This window comes from Corella eumyota, chromosome 4, assembly GCF_963082875.1.
Source record: "Corella eumyota chromosome 4, kaCorEumy4.1, whole genome shotgun sequence".
Classification (NCBI taxonomy): domain Eukaryota; kingdom Metazoa; phylum Chordata; class Ascidiacea; order Phlebobranchia; family Corellidae; genus Corella; species Corella eumyota.
In genome coordinates, this window is record NC_137493.1 from 12809512 (window position 1) to 12831082 (window position 21571).

Below are 21571 nucleotides of genomic sequence, written 5' to 3' on the forward strand. Positions count from 1 at the left end.
AATGGTGGAAGTTTGGCTTCAATTCGAAATCAAAAAGCAAACGATTTTATTATCAATCTTATTAACAACAAATATAGAAATGGTAAAAAAAAAGTTTTTTCCTATTTGAAACTGATCATTAAGCAGTTTAATAAACAGTAATATACTTAAAATATATATAAGTGTTAAAAAGGTCGTTATAAGTATTTAAATAAAATTTAAGTTTTTGTTGTTCCCCTTTCATCTGCTACCAATACAATTTTTTAATTCCAGCAGATTTGCAAAGAGTGTGGATATTTTACAAGCAAGATGAACATGAAGGTAATATAGCCAGAGCATACAGATATGCTTTATCACCTGAAGAAATAAATGGTTGGATGAGTGCTGAACGTTTAGGAGACATTGCTTATGTTGATCTTTACAAAAGGTTGGTAAAAATAGACTATACAACACTCAAAATATTTTTTTTTAAATTTTAAATTAAGATGATCGAATAATATGATTGCCAGTTGATTCTTACATGGGTTAATACACATAAGGAAAACTGTATTGGGGGTTTAAGTCCATTCAAACTCGCATTGCGTCACCTTTATAAAATTTAAGGCACACATATATGCTAAATGGGTATATTAACTATGGTAAACCTTAGTTCAGTAAGTATGTTAGTTACTTTGTTGAATATATAATATAAGTGCATGCGCAAGTGTCAGAAGAATTTAGGCACACAAAATTTATCATTATGACCATTTATTGCTCACCATTTTAAATTACAAAATAATTTGATTTAATCAATTACATTATAATGTTTAAAACAAAACCAAGTTTAATTCACACTGCCCTTTTTTCATATATAGCTGTTGTTATTAAAATAACTTTAATATAAAAAGTTAGTTGTTAAAAATCTGTATTACATATTAGAACTACTGCTCTTATCTTATGATAAGTGCAATGGTTACGAAAAAAGTAAAAGAATGAGCAATACAATTGTCAATAACTCTACAAACAATAAAAAACATACTGTATTTTCAGACATATTTATTAATTTGATAATGGTTTGTTAAGAAAGTATTTATAGATAGAAACTAGCAACACATAATAGTCACAATTAATGTAAATGGACTAAGTATGGATCGCTCGATAGCCAAAAATGATAGCCATAGCAGATAGCCAAATGGTCTGCAAGGGAAAAAAAACTTTTAAAAAATTTTGAAATTTTTGTTGTTTGGGTACAGATCAACTGGCATCTAATAAATATAACATTGACATAATTTTAAAATTTAGTTCAAAGCCAGGATTTGCACAACCTCTTACATTTTGTCAATTTCGATTTACAAGGTGGAGTATAACAGTTGGGCCTACACCTGATAATTGTGGTTATGAACCTGCTGAAGGTAAATAATAAAACTTATACATTTTTTTGTTTATGCTGTTAACATTAAAATTGTCTTAAAATATCAACAGTTTATTATTAAATAGTTGAATGCTATTAAATAAACAACACATTGCATTTATATATATATTATGTATAAACAGGGCGGATTGTTTTTGACTTTCAATTTTTTGGATCTTCCGATAATGTCAATTCATTGAAAAGATATCTTTTACATAGAGCTACTCAACCTTTTTCCACCAAATTAACTGCCACTGATGATTCTAGTCTGGGTATTGAAGGGTTTAAGAACTTATATGGAAACATATCTGTTCCAGGTAATAAATAGTGTTTTAACTGAAAAGCTTTTGCTTATTTAATATTACTTCAAGTTTCAATAAGCTGTAATATATTTTGGTGAGTAACTTGGTTTGGTTAAATCTAAATTAGAAAATTGGTCTTGAAACCTACTAACTACATTTTATTTTATTTGGGAAATATTATTTGCTTAGCCATATTCAAAAAAATGTATACATTTTTTTTATATATTGTTTTTATTGAAAGATAATATTGAAAGATATTTTTCATAAAAGGAATTTGCTTAAAAAATACTAAAATAGTATATATTATATACCAAATGGTATTGGATTATTTTTTTAGCATTTATATATATGTAAAATTTTTTAGATATACCAGACACTCATGTAATAATTGGAGCAAAGTATTCAGATAACAACTGGGTTTGGCCTGATCAAACTCCAGTTAACTTCTTTACATTACCACAAACTCCTTCTAATTTGTGCACAGCATTTCGTTATCAAAATGGAACTTGGAAACTAATTTCAGTTAACTGTGCAGAAACATACAACTTTGCCTGTCAATATCAATGTAGTTATTTTGTAAAAAAAATGTAAAAGAATCGTAAATATTTTACATGAGAATTAGTTATTTTTATTTGTATTAAAAATAGGTTACTGTCGTATACAATGTCATTATTTTTTCATTAAGTTTAAAGTGTGTTAAATAATTTTAGTTACCACACAAGCTTATTCTGTACAATGTGATGGTAACTCTATTAATGTTACTTGGAGTACAAATTTATTATCACTTCAATCAATCCATTCTAATTTGAACTTGATAACTCAGGTAGTGTGGTAAAATGAGTAATTACTTCAGAAACAAAATTTGTTAATTTTAAAGAATTTATTATATTTATTAGGTTGATATTTCATCATCTGGGTCACAGAGGGTAATATTATCAAATCAACACAGTTACAGTCAATCATATGTTGTTCTTAAAGGTTTGATATCAAGAACTACCTACATAGCTAGAGTAAAACATATATATAATTTATTTTTTTATACTCATATAAATGACAAAAACCTAGCTTTCTTTTAAATATTATGATTTCAAATAAGTAAGTTTATATTTAAAAAAATCCTAATTGCTTTTTTATTTATTGTTTTAAGATTTACAACAAACACAAAATTGTTTTAAAAAGAGGTTTTTATTTTAAAACTTTTTTTATGAAAGGTAACTGTAATGCTTGGTAATTGTGGTAGTCAATCAGTAACATCAAATTCAAGTGTTACCACCAGTTTTGGTGTTCCTGAAAACATAACTTTATCTTATGTTGATTCAACCCAACCTAATTGTATTATTAAGTGGCCAATACCAACTAGTTATGTGGATGACATTCTATTATATGAGGTTAGGAAATATATTAAGGTGTTAAAAAATAATCTTGGGTAGGGTTAAAATATTATAATTTATTTTGAATTTAGGTTGAAGGACGAAGCAACACAAACACATCATTGATTGCCTTTAATCCCAGCTTATTAACTACGATGGAAAATGAATACTTTATGGAAATACCTTTAGATGTTCATAATTACAACAAAACTGTTGCATTTAGGGTAATGCATTTTTGATTCAAGTTAAAATATTTCTTTGCTTATAAATTATTAATGATTTAATTTTTTAGATAAGAGCAGGTTCGTGTGAAGGTTTTGGAGAATGGAAAAATGTAAATGGAACTTGTGTTTCACCAATCAAAGTAATAAAAACAGGTAGAAACATTGTTTGATGTAGGAATGTAAAAAAATGGGAACTAAATATGTGCAATTTTAAATTTAATGTCTAAAAAATTACAAATTAGTGTAAATATGATACCTTTTTGTCAATAAAAATTAGCTTTTTATGTTAAGGATGGACCTAATAAAAAAGTATTAAATTTTAAATATTTAAAAGGTAGTGGTGGAACTGGTACAAGTGTACCAATTGCAGCTATTATTGGTCCATGTGTAGGTGTTATTCTAATAATAATGATCATCTTGGTTGTTATTTTTATGAAAAAAAGAAGGTAAGAAAAATTTGGAATCGAATTATTTTTGTAGCTTGTAATATATATAAATGGCATTGTTTTGTTAATGATCTGAATAATATTGTTTAGTTTTTTTTAATGACAAATTCCAACAAACAATTTCTAAATGTATTTTGTTCGTACTTTTTAAATTTGAATAAATAAACTTATATAAATTTTTTACTTTAATAAAAGAGATACTGAAGTCACACCAAAACTAATTGGTAAGTGTTTTTATATTCCTAATGTAAAAACTTCTCAGCCTATATATAAATTTTTTACCCGATGACAGTTTTGGATATTGATGATAATACTTCCTCATACTTTATTTGCTAATTTCCTGTAGATTGCTTTTGATATGTCCTATAACAAAATATAGTATAGATATATATTAACGTGTACACAACTTACAGGAAGCGATACTGTAAAAAATCCTGATGCCAATCCAACTAGTGATTTATCACCAGCTCCACCAACATCACAAGCAACTATTACCATTGTAAGTTATTAGTTCTTTTACAAGTCTTAAATAACATATTTTTTGGGGGCTAAATTGACAGATTTTTACTTGAAATGTGTTTTTTTTGGTTAAAAGTTGTCTTATCAATTTGACATGGTTGTTAATAATACAGAATTCCAACTATGCCAATTTTGTTCCATCATCAAATGATGTATATGCTGTTATAGATAAATCTAGTGCAGGTAAAATGAAATACTTAATATATTGTTTTTATAATTAATCATCATTGCATTACCAATGTAAGAAGTCTGACTCACAATCTAAAAGTAACTGATTGTTTTAAAAAGGACCGAAACAAGTTGTTTTTATTTAAATATTTTGTTTTTTAATTAATCAGGCATTTGTAATAACATTTCTTATTTTATTAAAATATTTTGTTTTTAGTGAAACCTGCCAAAAAGCCATCTCAATCCCCAACCTTTATTAAAGGAAATGATCTACAATCAAAATATGTGGATATTATTACTAACAAAAAGTTACAAACCTTGTTTCAGGTATATAAAATTGAAGTTTTTACTAGTTTATGGTAAGTTTTAAATTTCAGTTTCTGATTTTATTCACATTTTAATAGCCTAACATTTTTTTGTTTGTTTTAGAAAATGGTTGATGAATCCAAGAAGTTTGATAATCCATGTACAAATGCACAACTTGAAAGTAGCAAGAAGAAAAATCGTTACAAAAACATTTATCCATGTAAGTTTTTAAAAATTTTGGTTTATTGTCAAGACATGAGAAATTATAAGAGCGCTAGCTACTGTATCTTAAACTATTAACATTTTATTTTCACTGTAGAATTTTAAATAATAAACCCCATCTTAACTACATTTATATTATAAAGATTATAACTTAATTTAAAACTTTTTCATTTTAGTTGATCATGCTAGAGTTATATTGAAAGATAACAAGGGTGAAGATTACATAAATGCTGCTTTTATAAATGTAAATTTATATTAGCTAAGACTTTTTGTGTATTAACTTAATGCAGAATACAGCTTAAAATTTTAATATTAGTTTTTATCACCCTTCTAAGGCCGGAAAGTAGCCTTTTTTTAAATTTAGACTGTTTTATTTAGGGTTACAAACAGGAAAAAAAATTTATAGCAGCACAAGGTCCAACTGACTTTACTGTTAACGATTTTTGGACAATGATTTATCAGCAAAAATCTAATGTCATTGTTATGCTAACTGGCTTAGTAGAAAATGCCAAGGTAACTTAAATTGTTTGTTTTTGTAAAAATAAGTATGTATTTATGTTTTACCTAATTATCTGATTTTTAGGAAAAGTGTTCTCAGTATTGGCCTAACATCAACAAAAACAAACAAGTTGGTAAATTTCAAATTCAAAATGTTGAAGAATCATGTTCGGAAGGAATCTTTAGAAGGAAATTAATTCTTACTTGTTCTGATGTAAGATTATCTTGTCAATAACATACCAATATTATATAGATTCGTATATCACTCACCAATGTACTTTTAAATAAATAAGCTACAGTCCAATATTACCTGAACATTTTCGTATCCTTTTTAAGTATTGGTTATTGTTTATGCTAACATCAAATACATTTTAGATTTTAATTTTTTTTCTGTTAACAAAGGTCAAACAAGAAATCATCCAAATTCAGTTGGTGGCCTGGCCTGACCATGGAGTACCAAAAACTACATCAACTATTGTTCATTTACATGACATGGTAGAACAAGCGACTGTTGACACATCACCCATTATTGTTCACTGCAGGTTATTGTTTTGGTCAAATATACGCTGGTATTTAAAGGTTATGGTGCTGGTTTTACCTTTGGCTAGCAACTAGCAAGTCTAAATTTCGTTTTTTTTTCCTCAATTATAATACAGCATCAATCAATATTTTACACGATGCGATAAAAACTAGCCTCAGAGCAAGTTAAAATTTGAGGGGCATGCTTTTGTTAATGCCTATCTGTTCTTAATTTGTGATGAATTGTTTATATATAGTGCTGGAGCAGGTAGATCAGGAACTTATATTGCAATGAATATTTTATTTCATCAACTTAAAGACCAACAGGGAGCTGACATTCATCAAACCATTCTTAAAATGCGGAAAAATAGAACCCAGATGGTTCAAAATGCTGTGAGTATTTTTCTGCAATTGTTAGTATTAGCAACTTAACTACATTTCTCTTGTGTCCTATATTTAACTTCCCTTTATTATTACGTAAAAGCCAGTAATACTAGTAATACTTGGCAATATCTTTAGAACCAATATGGGCTAGTTTTTAAACTAACGATGGAACACTTTATGCTCCCAAACAGTGATCTTTCAGTACAAGACTTTTCCCAATTAACTGGCAAAGAAATGTAGGTTACATGATGCTATACTTGTTTATAATTAAAAAAATAAAAGGTTTAAAATAAATGATGTTTAAAAATAACTTTTTTAATTAAGGGGCGAATTAGCTCAAACGGAGTTCAAGAGACTGAGTACACTTGTAGACTTACATACTTACTCAACAGCTGATAAGAATGCCGGTCAAAATGTGGATCCATTTTGCAGACCAAGTAATTTTTTAATTAGTAAACTCAATTTATTATAACCTATTATTATAAAACACTTAAAGGCTGATTTTCATCGTTATTTAGACGATGGAAATATTGTGATGGTGTTGGAAGGTTTTGAGTCAAAAGTGTATGTTAATGCATCTTATATACAGGTTAGTTAAATGTTTAAGGCTATATGTTAATTGTTTTATATTAAAGTGTAAGTAGCCAACTTTCTTAAGGAAATAACTATTTTTTTTATTTTTTAGAATGCAGAATGTGTAAGAAAGTTTGTAGCTGCACAAAATCCACAAGATGACACTGCTGAGTTGTTTTGGAATATGGTTTCACAGAATGCTATTAACACAATTGTACAACTGGAAGATGTGGTAATTTTTATCTATTTTTAGGTGTTTCAATTAAAAAGTTATAAATAAATATTCTGTTTATAGAATTGTGATTGGCTATCATCAACGGGAGTAGGGGAAACCATTCAGCACGGCAGTTTTTTGGTGGAGGTTGTTAAAGAGAATGTAATGGAAGGCTGTAACAAAAAACTTCTTACTCTTTCATCTAGCCACAACCAATTTGTAAGCTATTAAAATAAATTAATTTTGTAAGATTAACAAAGAAATTCCTATTATGCTATTAATTTTCAAACCTTCACAAACAGTCTAAGTCAATAAATCACCTGACTTTGACCACTTGGAGTGATGATACCACGCCACCAAGTGTTGGGGTATTGCTTGATGTTATCACAAATCAAATGCTCTTTTCCAGTGACTCTAAAACTAGTTTGTCACTTGTACATTGCAGGTAAATATGAAATTTTTAAAACTTATCCCGTAGAGATATAACAAAATATTTGGGTTGGTTTCATTTTTTAAGAAATGGTTGTACAAGAACTGGTCTTTTTATTGCACTGATGAATGTCCTGGAAAGATTGAAATCCCAGCGTAGGATTGATGTATTTCGAGCAATCAAAGATCTTAGAGATATGAGACCAAACATGGTTAATCAATATGTAAGTAAACTCTAAAGACTGGGTCTAGTAATAAAATTACCCCATGTTGAGCCTGTATTATTAACCTTTTTTTTTATATTGCAGGAGCTATATCAATTTTGTTACCAATTTGTTTCTCAATATCTTCAAACCTTTGAAACTTATGGCAACTACGAATAATATTTAAATATAATTACTAGACAAAATATAAGAGTTTTAAAAACATGTTAGTTGTATCAGTGAAACTGGTTTAGTTTTAAACCTTGCATGACCAAGTGATTTCGCGTATTATAAAAAGTTATTTTTTTTTATTTCTTTAATAGGGTTCAATTTACCTGCTTAAATGTATAAAAAGGTTAAATAATTTCTTATAGTAAAAATAAATATTGATATTGATAAGTTATAAATTTTATCATGTTAATATTTTTTTTTTAAATTATGTGTTTGTTTCTCTTTTCACTTTATATATTCTATGATTTAAAGTTATAAAAGTATGTGCAAAGTTACAGTGCATACAAACAATATTTATTTCAGCAACTTACCTACTTTAACAATCGAACGGTTTACGTACAGGCTGTTTAATATTTTCATCGGCAATCTAATTCATTGTTTTTAATAAGGAAACAATAAAAAATTGAAATTAATGAACTATTATGCAGCAACTTTAAAAGGTAAATTTAAACCAAGACCAACTAACAACAAAAAGGTCAAAAGATGTTTTGTAGGTCTTTTATGTATTTCGTTGAACTGTTATTTTTTTCAAATGTAAAACTAGAAATTGTATTTCTAGTGGAAACAGTGTTTGCTTGCAATTTAAGTCTATACGTTTTATGATTAAGCGATTTTTTTTTTTTTTATAAACTTAACATGTTCAATTTAAAAATACAGAGTTCTAATAATAACTTTTAAAGTATTAAATAAAATTTTTCGTTAATATTTTTGTAATAATTAGGTTTTAATTAAGCAAGTGCTAATTAAAAAAATATTTTTACGTTAAACTAACATGTTGTATGCACTAAGTATAAGCTTGTCTACGTTATTTTCACAATTGAAAATAATCACGTGGTGTGTTTCTTTCTACTAATATTCCATATTGACTCATAAGGGTAAGTTGTAAAGTCAATTTATATAGAGGTTTAGACTAAAACTAAAGGTGTTATATTAATCATTTGTGTTTTATTTTTTTGTTAAAACGGGCTATAAGTGTAGTAAAAGCTATATGTAGGCTAAGCAACATGAAAAATATCGACGGATATAATAATTTTTGGATTTATACGTTTATCGTAGTTATTTTAAGCTTTTTAACTTTAATTGAAGGAGGTAAGATTTATTTTCTTTTTGTTACTTACAGAAATATGTAAACTCATTATTTATTTTCTGTTTATTATATTTTTATATTTACGTAAATTTTTTACAGTAAATAATCTCTAAAACTGTTAAACGCAACTTAAAACTTCGTTAAAGTAAGAAAAATGCTATCGTTCCCTATATTTAAGTTGTGAAGTAAGTTTTTCTGGATAGAGAATAAATATAAAAAAATAACAATTTTACTAACATCAATTAGGGAAATTCCCACATTTTTAAATCACGTGGTTTTGACTTAAAACTTGAATAATTGATTATCGTCAATTAGATTTATTTGGGCACTATGTAAAAGGTGGAGTACAGAATGCGGAGTGCGGAGTATTTTTTTTTTGTAATAAAATGACGTCATAACCCCTTTGTGCCACATTTTTATTGCCCCAATCTTAAAGTAAATTCAATTTGCAATCGATTGATATTAACTAAAAGTTGGCACAAAGGGGTCAACGGGAGCAATATTTGACGAAAATACGTATTTCGATTATCAGTGTTTGAGCGGAAATGACGTCATAACCCCTCTGTGCCACATTTTTATTGCCCTAATCTTAAAGTAAATTTAATTTGCAATCGCATGATGCTAACTAAAAGTTGGCACAAAGGGGATAAAGGGGTCAACGGGAGCAATATTTGACGAAAATACCTATTTCGATTATCAGTTTTTGAGCGGAAATGACGTCATAACCCCTCTGTGCCACATTTTTATTGTCCCAATCTTAAAGTAAATTTAATTTGCAATCGAATGATGCTAACTAAAAGTTGGCACAAAGGGGATAAAGGGGTCAACGGGAGCAATATTTGACAAAAATACGTATTTCGATTATCAGTTTTTGAGCGGAAATGACGTCATAACCCCTTTGTGCCACATTTTTATTGTCCCAATCTTAAAGTAAATTCAATTTGCAATCGATTGATACACTAAAGGGGGTTATGACGTCATTTCCGCTCAAAAACTGATAATTGAAGTACGTATTTTTGTCAAATATTGCTCCCGTTGACCCCTTTATCCCTATTGTGCCAACTTTTAGTTAGCATCATTCGATTGAAAATTGAATTTACTTTAAGATTGGGACAATAAAAATGTGGCACAGAGGGGTTATGACGTCATTTCCGCTCAAAAACTGATAATCGAAATACGTATTTTCGTCAAATATTGCTCCCGTTGACCCCTTTACCCCCTTTGTGCCAACTTTTAGTTAGCAAAATTCGATTGAAAATTGAATTTACTTTAAGATTGGGGCAATAAAAATGTGGCACAGAGGGGTTATGACGTCATTTCCGCTCAAAAACTTTTATAATAAGTCATAAACTGCTTCGAATGTTTTTTTACATTTTGAATATCACGGTTGTTTTATTATTTATTTTATGCTATAAACACAATGAAATAATATTTTAATGACGTCCCCCACGCAGATCGTGACGTCATTAAAAAATAAAACATTCCGCACTCTGCACATGCACTCCACCTTTTACATAGGCAAAAAATATTCCGCACTCCGCACAAGCACTCCACCTTTTACATAGGCCCATTTATTTGTATTAAAATTCTTATTGGAAATAAATACAAGAAGCTTAACGAATTAAAATCATTTAAGGACATTTAGCGTGCAGTTACAGCGTTATTGCAATTGGGAATACTATATACAGTTTATCAGACAATCAACTTAATGTGGAAAATGCTGAACATTTTTGCCAGGAAAATGGTGGAAATTTGACTTCCATCCAAGATGAACAAACAAATAATTTTATCATTAATCTAAGCAACAACAAATATAGAAATGGTAAAACTATTAATTTTAATGTTCTTCAACTTATGATTTTAGCATTGCTGGTAAGTAAAATTAGTTGTTTGTGTCAGGTTAAGGCTTATTATGGTTCGAAATCTTAGATTTCGAAACATATTGTTATTGTCATTATATTTATTATTATTATTGTTTTTATTCTTATTTGACGAATTTTGAAAGACGATAACTTTTGTTCTTTAAAACTAAAAGTTCTAAATTTTTAGTATGTTTGTTATTATCCCAACGAATCGCAAACCTCCTATTAACGACATTTAATTATCACTAATTACTAATTAATATATTTTATTATTAAAATTTAAAGATTAAATTTGCTGAAATTTTAATATGTTGTTGGTATTATCATTTTGTATGTTGCTATTTAAAATGAAGATTTAACTCTAGCTAATTATCGTTTAATCATTATTTTAGTTTTTTTATAAAATAACGAATCATTATTTTAGTTTTTTTTATAAAATAACGCTTGAATAATTTAATAGCGTTCTGGTCGCCGTCAAAAATCGTCCTTATCGCTGTCTATTAAAGTAAAAAATATTGGTTGAAAATTTAGGTAAAATGTTAAAGTATAAGTCAAAAATGTGTAAATTTTTTTTTTTAATTGTTTTGTTATTATTATATTTTAATACTCGTTTGATTACTAAAAAATTAAGATCGGTATTTTGCTTTTAAATTTAGTTTACTTTTCTATTACAATATCAATGAATGCGTGTTCGTTTGTTAAAATTAGGTTTAAATATAAAAAAGTTCATATTTAAATTTATAATTTAATTAATAAACCTACTAAATAAATTATATTTATAAAAAAGAATCAAACGATTTCGAACCATATTTTATTTATCAAATAAATCTAGTAATGTTTTTATAGTTGTTAGTTTTAAATTGTTTTTAAGTTCAAAAAATAAACAGGTAACACTCATAATAAAATACTATATTTACTAAAATACATAATGATGTATCACAAAAACAGTAATAATATTTTGTTTATATATGTTAATAAGGTTTGCAAAGAGTGTGGATATTTTACAAGCAAGTTAACCATGTAGATAATATAGGCAGAGCATACAGATATGCTTTATCACCTGAAGAAATAAATGGTTGGATGAGTGCTGGTCGCTTAGGAGATATTGCTTATGTTGATCTTTATAAAAGGTTTACATTATACCTTGCCATGGAAAATTTAAATTAATTGTTTGGAAACTTAATATTTAATATTTTTTATACTGTTTATTAGTGACTGTGTTAATCTTTTAACTGCAATATAAATCTAATCTTTGGTTACCTAAAAGAAATATACATTTTAGTTCAAGACAAGGATTTACACAACCTCTCACGTTTTGTCAATATCGATTTACAAGGTGGGGTATAACAGTGGGACCTAGACCTGATTATTGTGTTAATAAACCTGCTGCAGGTAATTAGATAACCAATCTTAAACTGGCAACAAAACCTACTAATCAATGAAATATTAAATCTCTATATCCAGGAAAAACTGTTTTTGACTTTCAACTTTTTGGACCTTTCAATGATGTTAAATCACTAGGCCTATTAAGATATCTATTGGGAAGAGCCACCCAACCTTTTTCCACCAAGTTAACTGCCACTGATGATAGAAATCTTGGTGTTGCTGGGTTTACAAATTTAGAAGGAACTGTGTATGTTCCAGGTATAAAAAAAACTATTTAACTACTAACGTTTTGCTTAAAAGCTTTTTTTAGGATTATAAATCTACAATATATTTCGGTAACTTTCACCTTTCCTAACTTCTTGTTTTACCTAAACAAATAAAATGTTGGTCATTAAATCTACTATAAAAGAGTTTTTTGAGCATGTTTTAATGGGATAGTGAAGCCGCAGTGTTTATTTTTTAATTATGTAATAATTTTTTATTATTTGCACAAGGATACTATTTTTTATTTATTTTTTTAAACTCGCAAGCATAAGAAAATAATCCTATTTTTCTTTTTGTGAGCATTTTGTATTTTTAAATTTTTTTTTGGCAGATTAGAAACAAAAGCAAAATTTTTTTTTTTTTTTAATTTTATATCCACCACTAAAAAAATGTCTATAATAAAACTAAAAATTAAATCCTTAGCTACACTGTTTTTTAAACAAAGTTTGCTTTTATATATTTTAAAAACTAATGTATATATAAATAAATTAATGGGCAATTTTTCGGTAACGGAATTACAATTACTGTGGTTTACAAACTTATAATTTTTTTTTTTAATATAATTGAAATCATTTTTTAAGTTAAAACAACCCATACATTGCCATTCTACATTTTTATAAGCATAGAAGTCCAGTTCGAACTTCTATGCTTCTTAAAAAGTAAAAAATGTTTGATAACGGAATTACGCCAATAAATTAGATATAAAAAGTTGGGTAATACTTAATCCCAATTCGTCTGAATTTTATAAAAATTAACTTAAATTAAACATGTCTAAATAATTGTCCTTATTGAAAGCAACAAAAAGATACCAAATTTTTTTAGTTGGGGTTTAAAAAATATTTATTTATTGACAAATTAACTTAAAAAAACCTGGTAACGGAATTACACTTTAAGTAACAGAAAGACACTGTCTAATTTTGGCATGTAACTTTAGTCTTAAATTTACTCAATTTCAGATAAAATTAAAAAAAATAGTTTTAGGTACTGTTAAAATAAGAAACAAACCTAACTAAAATTTTTAAAAAAAAATCTGGTAACGGAACTACAAAACTAAAAACTACTAGGTTTTTTTTTAAATAAACTCTTAAACAGAAATAAACAAACCAAATTTTAAAATTCCAAACTACCATTTTAACAAAAACTACAAACATAACTCCAAAAATAAAATTAACAAACAAACATTACATGTTTGAAATTCTAAATCGCTAAACTCTAAATTAGTAATAAAATTGATGTCGCAGAAACAATTTGTTACACCTAAATAAAATGGATAATTATGCAAAAACAATAAGTCTAGTGGGTAAAATAGCTTATAATATTGTTTGAATATGCCAAATATCAGTTAAAAATCAACTTGTTAACTATGAATATTTTTATTTAATTTTATTTAGTAATATATGTACCCATAAAACTAATTTATAAATTTCAAAACTACCTTCTCACAAAATTAAAAAAAATGGATATTATATTACAATGCCATTTCATTTTTTTACATTTTTTTACTAATAAAAATAATAATATTATTTTAAATCACTTAAACCAGGCAGAATAAGCATTTTTACAAAATCTCTGATGTTGTAATTCCGTTACCCGTAATTCCGTTACCATTATTGTAGATAAAATTGATAAGGAACATTAAAGTTTAGTTTTTATTTATAGTACTTAACAACTAAAATCAGAGAATTAAAAATATTAAAAGTTGTATTTGATTAAATTTTGAGTTATAAAACTTTTTATGTAAATTCGGTAACGGAATTACCTATATTCTTACAAGTTAAAAACTTAAAAATTGCTGATTTTTAAATTGTAATATAGAATTTGTTGTTTAACTTATGTTAAGCATATGTTTAAACCTCTTATACTAACACATTACAAATTTGTTGTAATCTGTTTTGTAACTTTTATATTAATTTAAAATTATTGCTTAAAATAGCCATAAAAGTGCAAAAAAATTTGTACATTTTAAATTTAAAAAAAAAATCACTTATAAAAAATTATTTGCCTAAATTTTTTTAAATTTAAACTTTAAATATCAAAACCAAAGAAACAGGTAAGTTAATTAAACAAATAATTTAAGTTAATTTTTTTTTAAAAACCACTTTCCCAATGAGAATTGCCCTAATATAAATTTATTTCTTTATATATTGTTTTAATACCAATTTGTTTTTTAATAAAGAGGCACTTTTATAAGGTAAAAACATATTGCTAAATCAATTTTATAGATTTAATAAAAGTACGGTTTGCGCATTACTTAAAAATCAATAAAAAAATGGCACTTAGAACAAATTCTTTTGTTAACACTTATTATTTTATTATAACAGATATACCAGACACACGTGTAATAATTGGAGCAAAGTATTCAGATAACAACTGGGTTTGGCCTGATCAAACTCCAGTTAACTTCTTTACATTACCACAAACTCCTTCTAATTTGTGCACAGCATTTCATTATCAAAATGGTTCTTGGAATCTAATACCAATTAACTGTGCAGAAACATACAACTTTGCCTGCCAATACCAATGTAAATTAACGTTATAAAATGAATAGAAAAGTATTAAAATTTGTAAATTAATATTGTTGGTAATTTAACTCAAATTTATATTTTAGTGACCACACAAGCTTATCCTGTACAATGTGATAGTAACTCTATTAATGTAACCTGGAGTACAAATTTATTATCGCTTCAATCAATCTATTCTTACTTGAACTTGCTAACATGGGTAAGATGGTAAAAATATTCATCATCTTGTTAAATTTGAAAAAAACTAAGAAAAGAACTTATTTATTTATTAGGTTGATATTTTACCATCTAGAACACAGAGGGCAGTATTTTCAAATCACTACAGGTATATTCAATCCTATGCTGTTGTTGAAGGTTTAACACATAGAACAACCTACATAGCAAGGGTAAAACATTATGCTTGTTTTTATTATTGAAAAATGAAAAAGGCCAAACTTCTTTTTTTGGGTATTAAATGAGAAGTTTTTTAACATGAAATATTTTTTTTTTAATTATTGTTTTAGATTTATAGCAAACACAAAACTTTTTTTGTTGTTATAAATATGGTATAATTTTCTTTTTAATTATTTTTTGTAGGTAACAGTAACACTAGGTAATTGTGGTGGTCAATCAGTAACATCATATTCAAGTGTTACAACCAGTTTTGGAATTCCTGATAACATAACTTCATCTTATGTTAATTCAACTCAACCTAATTGTATTATTAAGTGGCCAATACCAACTAGTTATGTGGATGACATTTTATCATATGAGGTTAGGAATTATATTAAGATGTTAACAATTTAAAATAATCTTGGGTAGGGTTGAAATATTATAAGTTATTTTGAATTTAGATTGAAGGACAAAGCAACACAAGCACATCATTGATTGCCTTTAATCCCAGCTCATTAACTACAATGGAAAATGAATACTTTATGGAAATACCTTTGGATGTTCATAATTACAACAAAACTGTTGCATTTAGGGTAATGTATTTTTGATTCAAGTTAAAATATTTTTTTGCTTATAAATTATTAATGATTTAATTTTTTAGATAAGAGCAGGTTCGTGTGAAGGTTTTGGAGAATGGAAAAATGTAAATGGAACTTGTGTTTCACCAATTAAAGTATTAAAAACAGGTAGAAACATTGTTTGATGTAGGCATGTAATAGACTGGTGGCTAAATATGTGCAATTTTAAAATTAATGTCTAAAAAATTACAAATCAGTGTAAATATGATACCTTTTTGTCAATAAAAATTAGCTTTTTATGTTAAGGATGGACATAGTATTAAAAAAAGTATTAAATTTTAAATATTTAAAAGGTAGTGGTGGAACTGGTACAAGTGTACCAATTGCAGCTATTATTGGTCCATGTGTAGGTGTTATTCTAATAATAATGATCATCTTGGTTGTTATTTTTATGAAAAAAAGAAGGTAAGAAAAATTTGGAATCGAATTATTTTTGTAGCTTGTAATAAATATAAATGGCATTGTTTTGTTAATGATCTGAATAATATTGTTTAGTTTTTTTTAAATGGCAAATTCCAACAAACAATTTCTAAATGTATTTTGTTCGTACTTTTTAAATTTAAATAAATAAACTTATATTTTTTACCTTAGTAAAAGAGATACTGAAGTCACACCAAAACTAATTGGTAAGTGTTTTCATATTCCTAATGTAAAAACTTCTCAGCCTATATATAAATTTTTTACCTGATGACAGTTTTGGATATTGATGATAATACTTCCTCATACTTTATTCGCTAATTTCCTGTAGATTGCTTTTGATATGTCCTATAACAAAATATAGTATAGATATATATTAACGTGTATACAACTTACAGGAAGCTTTACTGTAAAAAATCCTGATGCCAATCCAACTAATGATTTATCACCAGCTCCACCAACATCACAAGCAACTATTACCATTGTAAGTTATTGGTTCTTTTACAAGTCTTAAATAACATATTTTTTGGGGGCTAAATTGACAGATTTTTACTTGAAATGTGTTTTTTTTGGTTAAAAGTTGTTTTATCAATTTGACATGGTTATTAATAATACAGAATTCCAACTATGCCAATTTTGTTCCATCATCAAATGATGTATATGCTGTTATAGATAAATCTAGTGCAGGTAAAATGAAAATACTTAATATATTGTTTTTATAATTAATCATCAATGCATTCACAATGTAAGAAGTCTGACTCACAATCTAAAAGTAACTGATTGTTTTAAAAAGGACCGAGTCATAAGCTGTTTTTATTTAAATATTTTGTTTTTTAATTAATCAGGCATTTGTAATAACATTTCTTATTTTATTAAAATATTTTGTTTTTAGTGAAACCTGCAAAAAAGCAATCTCAATCCCCAACCTTTATTAAAGGAAAAGATCTACAATCAAAATATGTGGATATTATTACTAACAAAAAGTTACAAACCTTGTTTCAGGTATATAAAATTTAAGTTTTTACTAGTTTATGGTAAGTTTTAAATTTCAGTTTCTGATTTTATTCACATTTTTATAGCATAACATATTTTTGTTTGTTTTAGAAATTGGTTGATGAATGCAAGAAGTTTGATATTCCTTGTACAAATGCACAACTTGAAAGTAGCAAGAAGAAAAATCGTTACAAAAACATTTATCCATGTAAGATTTTTTTAAATCTTGGTTTATTGACAAGACATGCGAAATTATAAGAGCGCTAGCTACTGTATTTTATATAAACTATTAACATTTTATTTTCACTGTAGAATTCGTAATAATAAACCCTATTTTAACTACATTTATATTATAAGGATTATAACTTAATTTAAAACTTGTTAATTTTAGTTGTTCATGCTAGAGTTATATTGAAAGATAACAAGGGTGAAGATTACATAAATGCTGCTTTTATGGATGTAAATTTATATTAGCTAAGACTTTTTGTGTATTAACTTAATGCAGAATACAGCTTAAAATTTTAATATTAGTTTTTATCAACCTTTTTAAGCCCTGAAAATAGCCTTTTTTTAAATTTAGACTGTTTTATTTAGGGTTACAAACATAAAAAAAAGTTTATAGCAGCACAAGGCCCAACTGATTTTACTGTCAACGATTTTTGGACAATGATATATCAGCAAAAATCTAATGTCATTGTTATGCTTACTGGCTTAGTAGAAAATGCCAAGGTAACTTAAATTGTCTGTTTTTGTAAAAATAAGTATGTATGTATTTATATTTTAACTAATTATTTGATTTTTAGGAAAAGTGTTCTCAGTATTGGCCTAACATCAACAAAAACAAACAAGTTGGTAAATTTCAAATTCAAAATGTTGAAGAATCATGTTCTGAGGGAATCTTTAGAAGAAAATTAATCCTTACTTGTCCTGATGTTAGATTAAAGTCAATAACATACCAATATTATATAGATTCGTATATCACTCACAAATGTACTTTTAAATAAATAAGCTACAGTCCAATATTACCTGAACATTTTCGTATCCTTTTCAAGTATTGGTTATTATTTATGCTAATATCAAATACATTTTTGATTCACATTTTTTTTTCTGTTAACAAAGGTCAAACAAGAAATCATCCAAATTCAGTTGGTGGCCTGGCCTGACCATGGAGTACCAGAAACTACATCAACTATTGTTCATTTATATGACATGGTAGAACAAGCAACTGTTGACACATCACCCATTATTGTTCACTGCAGGTTATTGTTTTATTCAAGTATACATTAGCTAATATTTAAAGGTTATGGTGCTGGTTTTACTTTTGGCTAGCAAAAAATAGCCTCAAAGCAAGTTAAAATATAAAGGGCTTACTAAAATGAAGTTATGCCAATTATAAATGCCTCTTAATTATTAATTTGTGATATATTGTTTAAATGCAGTGCTGGAGCAGGTAGATCAGGAACTTATATTGCAATGGACATTTTATTTCATCAACTCAAAGATCAGAAGGGAGCTGACATTCATCAAACTATTCTGGAAATGCGGAAAAATAGAACTCAGATGGTCCAAAATGCTGTAAGTTTTTTTTTTAATAGAAACTAAAGTTAGCTGTTGAACTTATTTTTTAAATCCTAAATTTTTATTATTATGTAAAATCATTCATAATTTCTTTGGCAATTCTATTCAGAACCAATATGGATTAATATTCAAACTTGTAATGGAACACTACATGCTTCCAAACAGTGATCTTTCAGTACAAGATTACTCTCAATTATCTAACAATGAAATGTAAGTTATATGCCTTACCAGTGTATTAATAAAAAACCGAAGAAATTAAAATGAATGCCATTGAAAAATAACTTTTTTATTGTAGAAGCCAATTAGCTCAAACCGAATTCAAAAGACTGAGTACACTTATAGACCTTCATACTTACTTAACAGCTGATAAAAACCCCGATCAAAATGTTGATCTTCTATGCAGACCAAGTAATTTTTAATTGTGAAACATGTTAAACCTATTAACTTATTGATTGTTTTCTAATGATAAAATACCTTAAGGCTTACTTTTTATTCATATTTAGATGATGAAAATATTGTGATGGTGTTGGAAGGTTTTGAGTCAAAAGTGTATGTTAATGCATCTTATATGCAGGTTAGTCAATTACAATGTTTTTTATTTAATATAAACTGAAGGTACACACAATTTTAAGGCAGTTGTTGCATAAAAAACTGTTGGGTTTGGTATGTAATAAATTCTTGTTTTTTTCATGTTGGTTAAAGAATGCAGAATGTGTGAGAAAGTTTGTTGCTGCACAAAATCCACAAGATGACACTGCTGAGTTATTTTGGAATATGGTTTCACAGAATGCTATCAACACAATTGTTCAACTGGAAGATGTGGTAAATATTGTAGTATATTTTTAAGTATTTTGATAACTATATTATAACCTATTTATTTGGTTATAGAACTGTGATTGGATATCAGCAACAAGAGAAGGTGAAAGCATTCAGCATGGTAACTTCTTAGTGGAGGTTGTTAAAGAGAATGTAATGGAAGGCTGTATCAAGAAACTTCTTACTATTTCCAACAACCATGTTGTAAGCTTTTAAAAAGTTACATTGAAATCATTAGGGATGTTGTAACTAGATTTATAAAGACTGGCAAAATATTTCTTATTATTTTTAAAACTTTTACAAGCTATCTAAGTCAATAAATCACCTGACTTTGACCACTTGGAGTAGTGATACCACCCCACCAAGTGTTGGGGTTTTGCTTGATGTTATCACAAATCAAATGCTCTTTTCCAGTGATTCGAAAACTAGTTTGTCACTTGTACATTGCAGGTAAAATTTCATTTTTAAAACATATTATGTTGAGTTTTAACATAATATTTTGGTTGGGTTTTATTTTAGAAGAAATGGTTGTACAAGAACTGGCCTTTTTATTGCACTGATGAATATCTTGGAAAGATTGAAATCCCAGCGTAAGATTGATGTATTTCGAGCAATCAAAGATCTTAGAGATATGAGACCCAACATGGTCAATCAATATGTAAGTAATTTAAAATTTTAGTTTTATTTTGCATTAAACAAGGTAAAATCTAAACTTAAAAATCTATAAAAACTTTTTTGTTATACAAATTTATTATATTGCAGGAGCTATATCATTTTTGTTACCAATTTGTTTCTCAATATCTTCAAACCTTTGAAACTTATGGCAACTACGAATAATATTCAAATTTCCAACTATAAGGCAGAATATATGAGTTCTAAAACTTGTTTGTTGTAGAAATAAATGTGGTTTACTTGACCACTTAAATCTGTGTATTATTATTTTGTTAAAAAAAAACTTGATATCAAGCAATTTGCTACACAAAACTTTAAACACTGTACTTTTAAGTGACAGATATGTATAAGCTTATTTAAAATGCGCATATGTAAAGGAGACTTTATCGTTATATAATGCATAGCCTGATACATTTTTTTACTTTGTGATTATTATCCTTGCTAAATGATTTGTATTGAAATTTTGAATGTTATAATCGGTATTTATTTTTTGTTGTAGCTTATTATTTTTGTTATGTGAATTTAATTCCATTTTTTGTATATATTTCAATTTATAAAGTTTTTTTTCTGTAATGGAAGCTATGTGTTTAATTTCACCTGCTTTAAAGCATATCGAGGTTAAAAAATGAGTGTTCAATTTTTAAAATCACACAATTTACCAGGTTAACATAAGGCTAATAAACAATATTCATACTGGTTGTGGCTACAAAAAGTATTAAACACCATGTTGAAATTTTACATTAGTAACGCATTGCTATTTTTTTATTCATAGTTTATTGCACTCTGTTTAATTTAAAAAAATATATATTTGGCAATATTTAATATTTTAAGGATATTCATGTTAAATTTTTATTTCAGTTTTTGAAAAATATTAAATTACCAATTTTTTTTTGAATTCCCTCTTTGTTGTTTCATTATTTTGCAAATAAAAAGGAATTATTTTATTTCTTTTTTAGTAAGACTAAATAATGATTTCGAGAGGAATTC

General features: G+C 26.9%; 1 protein-coding gene across 2 annotated transcripts; it reads left to right on the top strand.

Annotated features, from left to right (window-relative positions):
• The first annotated feature begins 10636 nt into the window (after positions 1-10636).
• LOC145751238 (receptor-type tyrosine-protein phosphatase epsilon-like) lies at positions 10637-21479 on the top strand. Of its 2 annotated transcripts, XM_082567343.1 has the most exons (29): positions 10637-10936; positions 11906-12056; positions 12209-12318; positions 12391-12570; positions 14898-15098; positions 15185-15297; positions 15371-15484; positions 15675-15851; positions 15932-16063; positions 16132-16216; positions 16402-16513; positions 16700-16734; positions 16924-17009; positions 17143-17212; positions 17418-17527; positions 17630-17726; positions 17910-17977; positions 18113-18247; positions 18322-18450; positions 18638-18777; positions 18958-19093; positions 19206-19306; positions 19392-19504; positions 19600-19670; positions 19799-19918; positions 19985-20116; positions 20217-20362; positions 20432-20570; positions 20675-21479. In XM_082567343.1, the coding sequence occupies exons 2-29, from the start codon at positions 12007-12009 to the stop codon at positions 20747-20749; spliced, it is 3177 nt and encodes a 1058-aa protein (XP_082423469.1). In that variant the 5' UTR covers positions 10637-10936; positions 11906-12006; the 3' UTR covers positions 20750-21479. The 2 variants fall into 2 exon arrangements, with proteins under 2 accessions (XP_082423469.1, XP_082423468.1); XM_082567342.1 differs by lacking the exon at positions 10637-10936 and having other exon boundaries at positions 11320-12056.
• Positions 21480-21571: the final 92 nt, after the last annotated feature.

What these genes read in the sequence shown, in the direction of transcription:
- LOC145751238 (XM_082567343.1), top strand. Translation starts at nt 12,007, where the DNA reads ATGAGTGCTGGTCGCTTAGGAGATATTGCTTATGTTGATCTTTATAAA. An exon ending in TAATCCTTACTTGTCCTGAT is followed by an intron (nt 18,451 to 18,637) that starts GTTAGATTAAAG and finishes CTGTTAACAAAG; the next exon opens with GTCAAACAAGAAATCATCCA. An exon ending in TTGTCACTTGTACATTGCAG is followed by an intron (nt 20,363 to 20,431) that starts GTAAAATTTCAT and finishes GTTTTATTTTAG; the next exon opens with AAGAAATGGTTGTACAAGAA.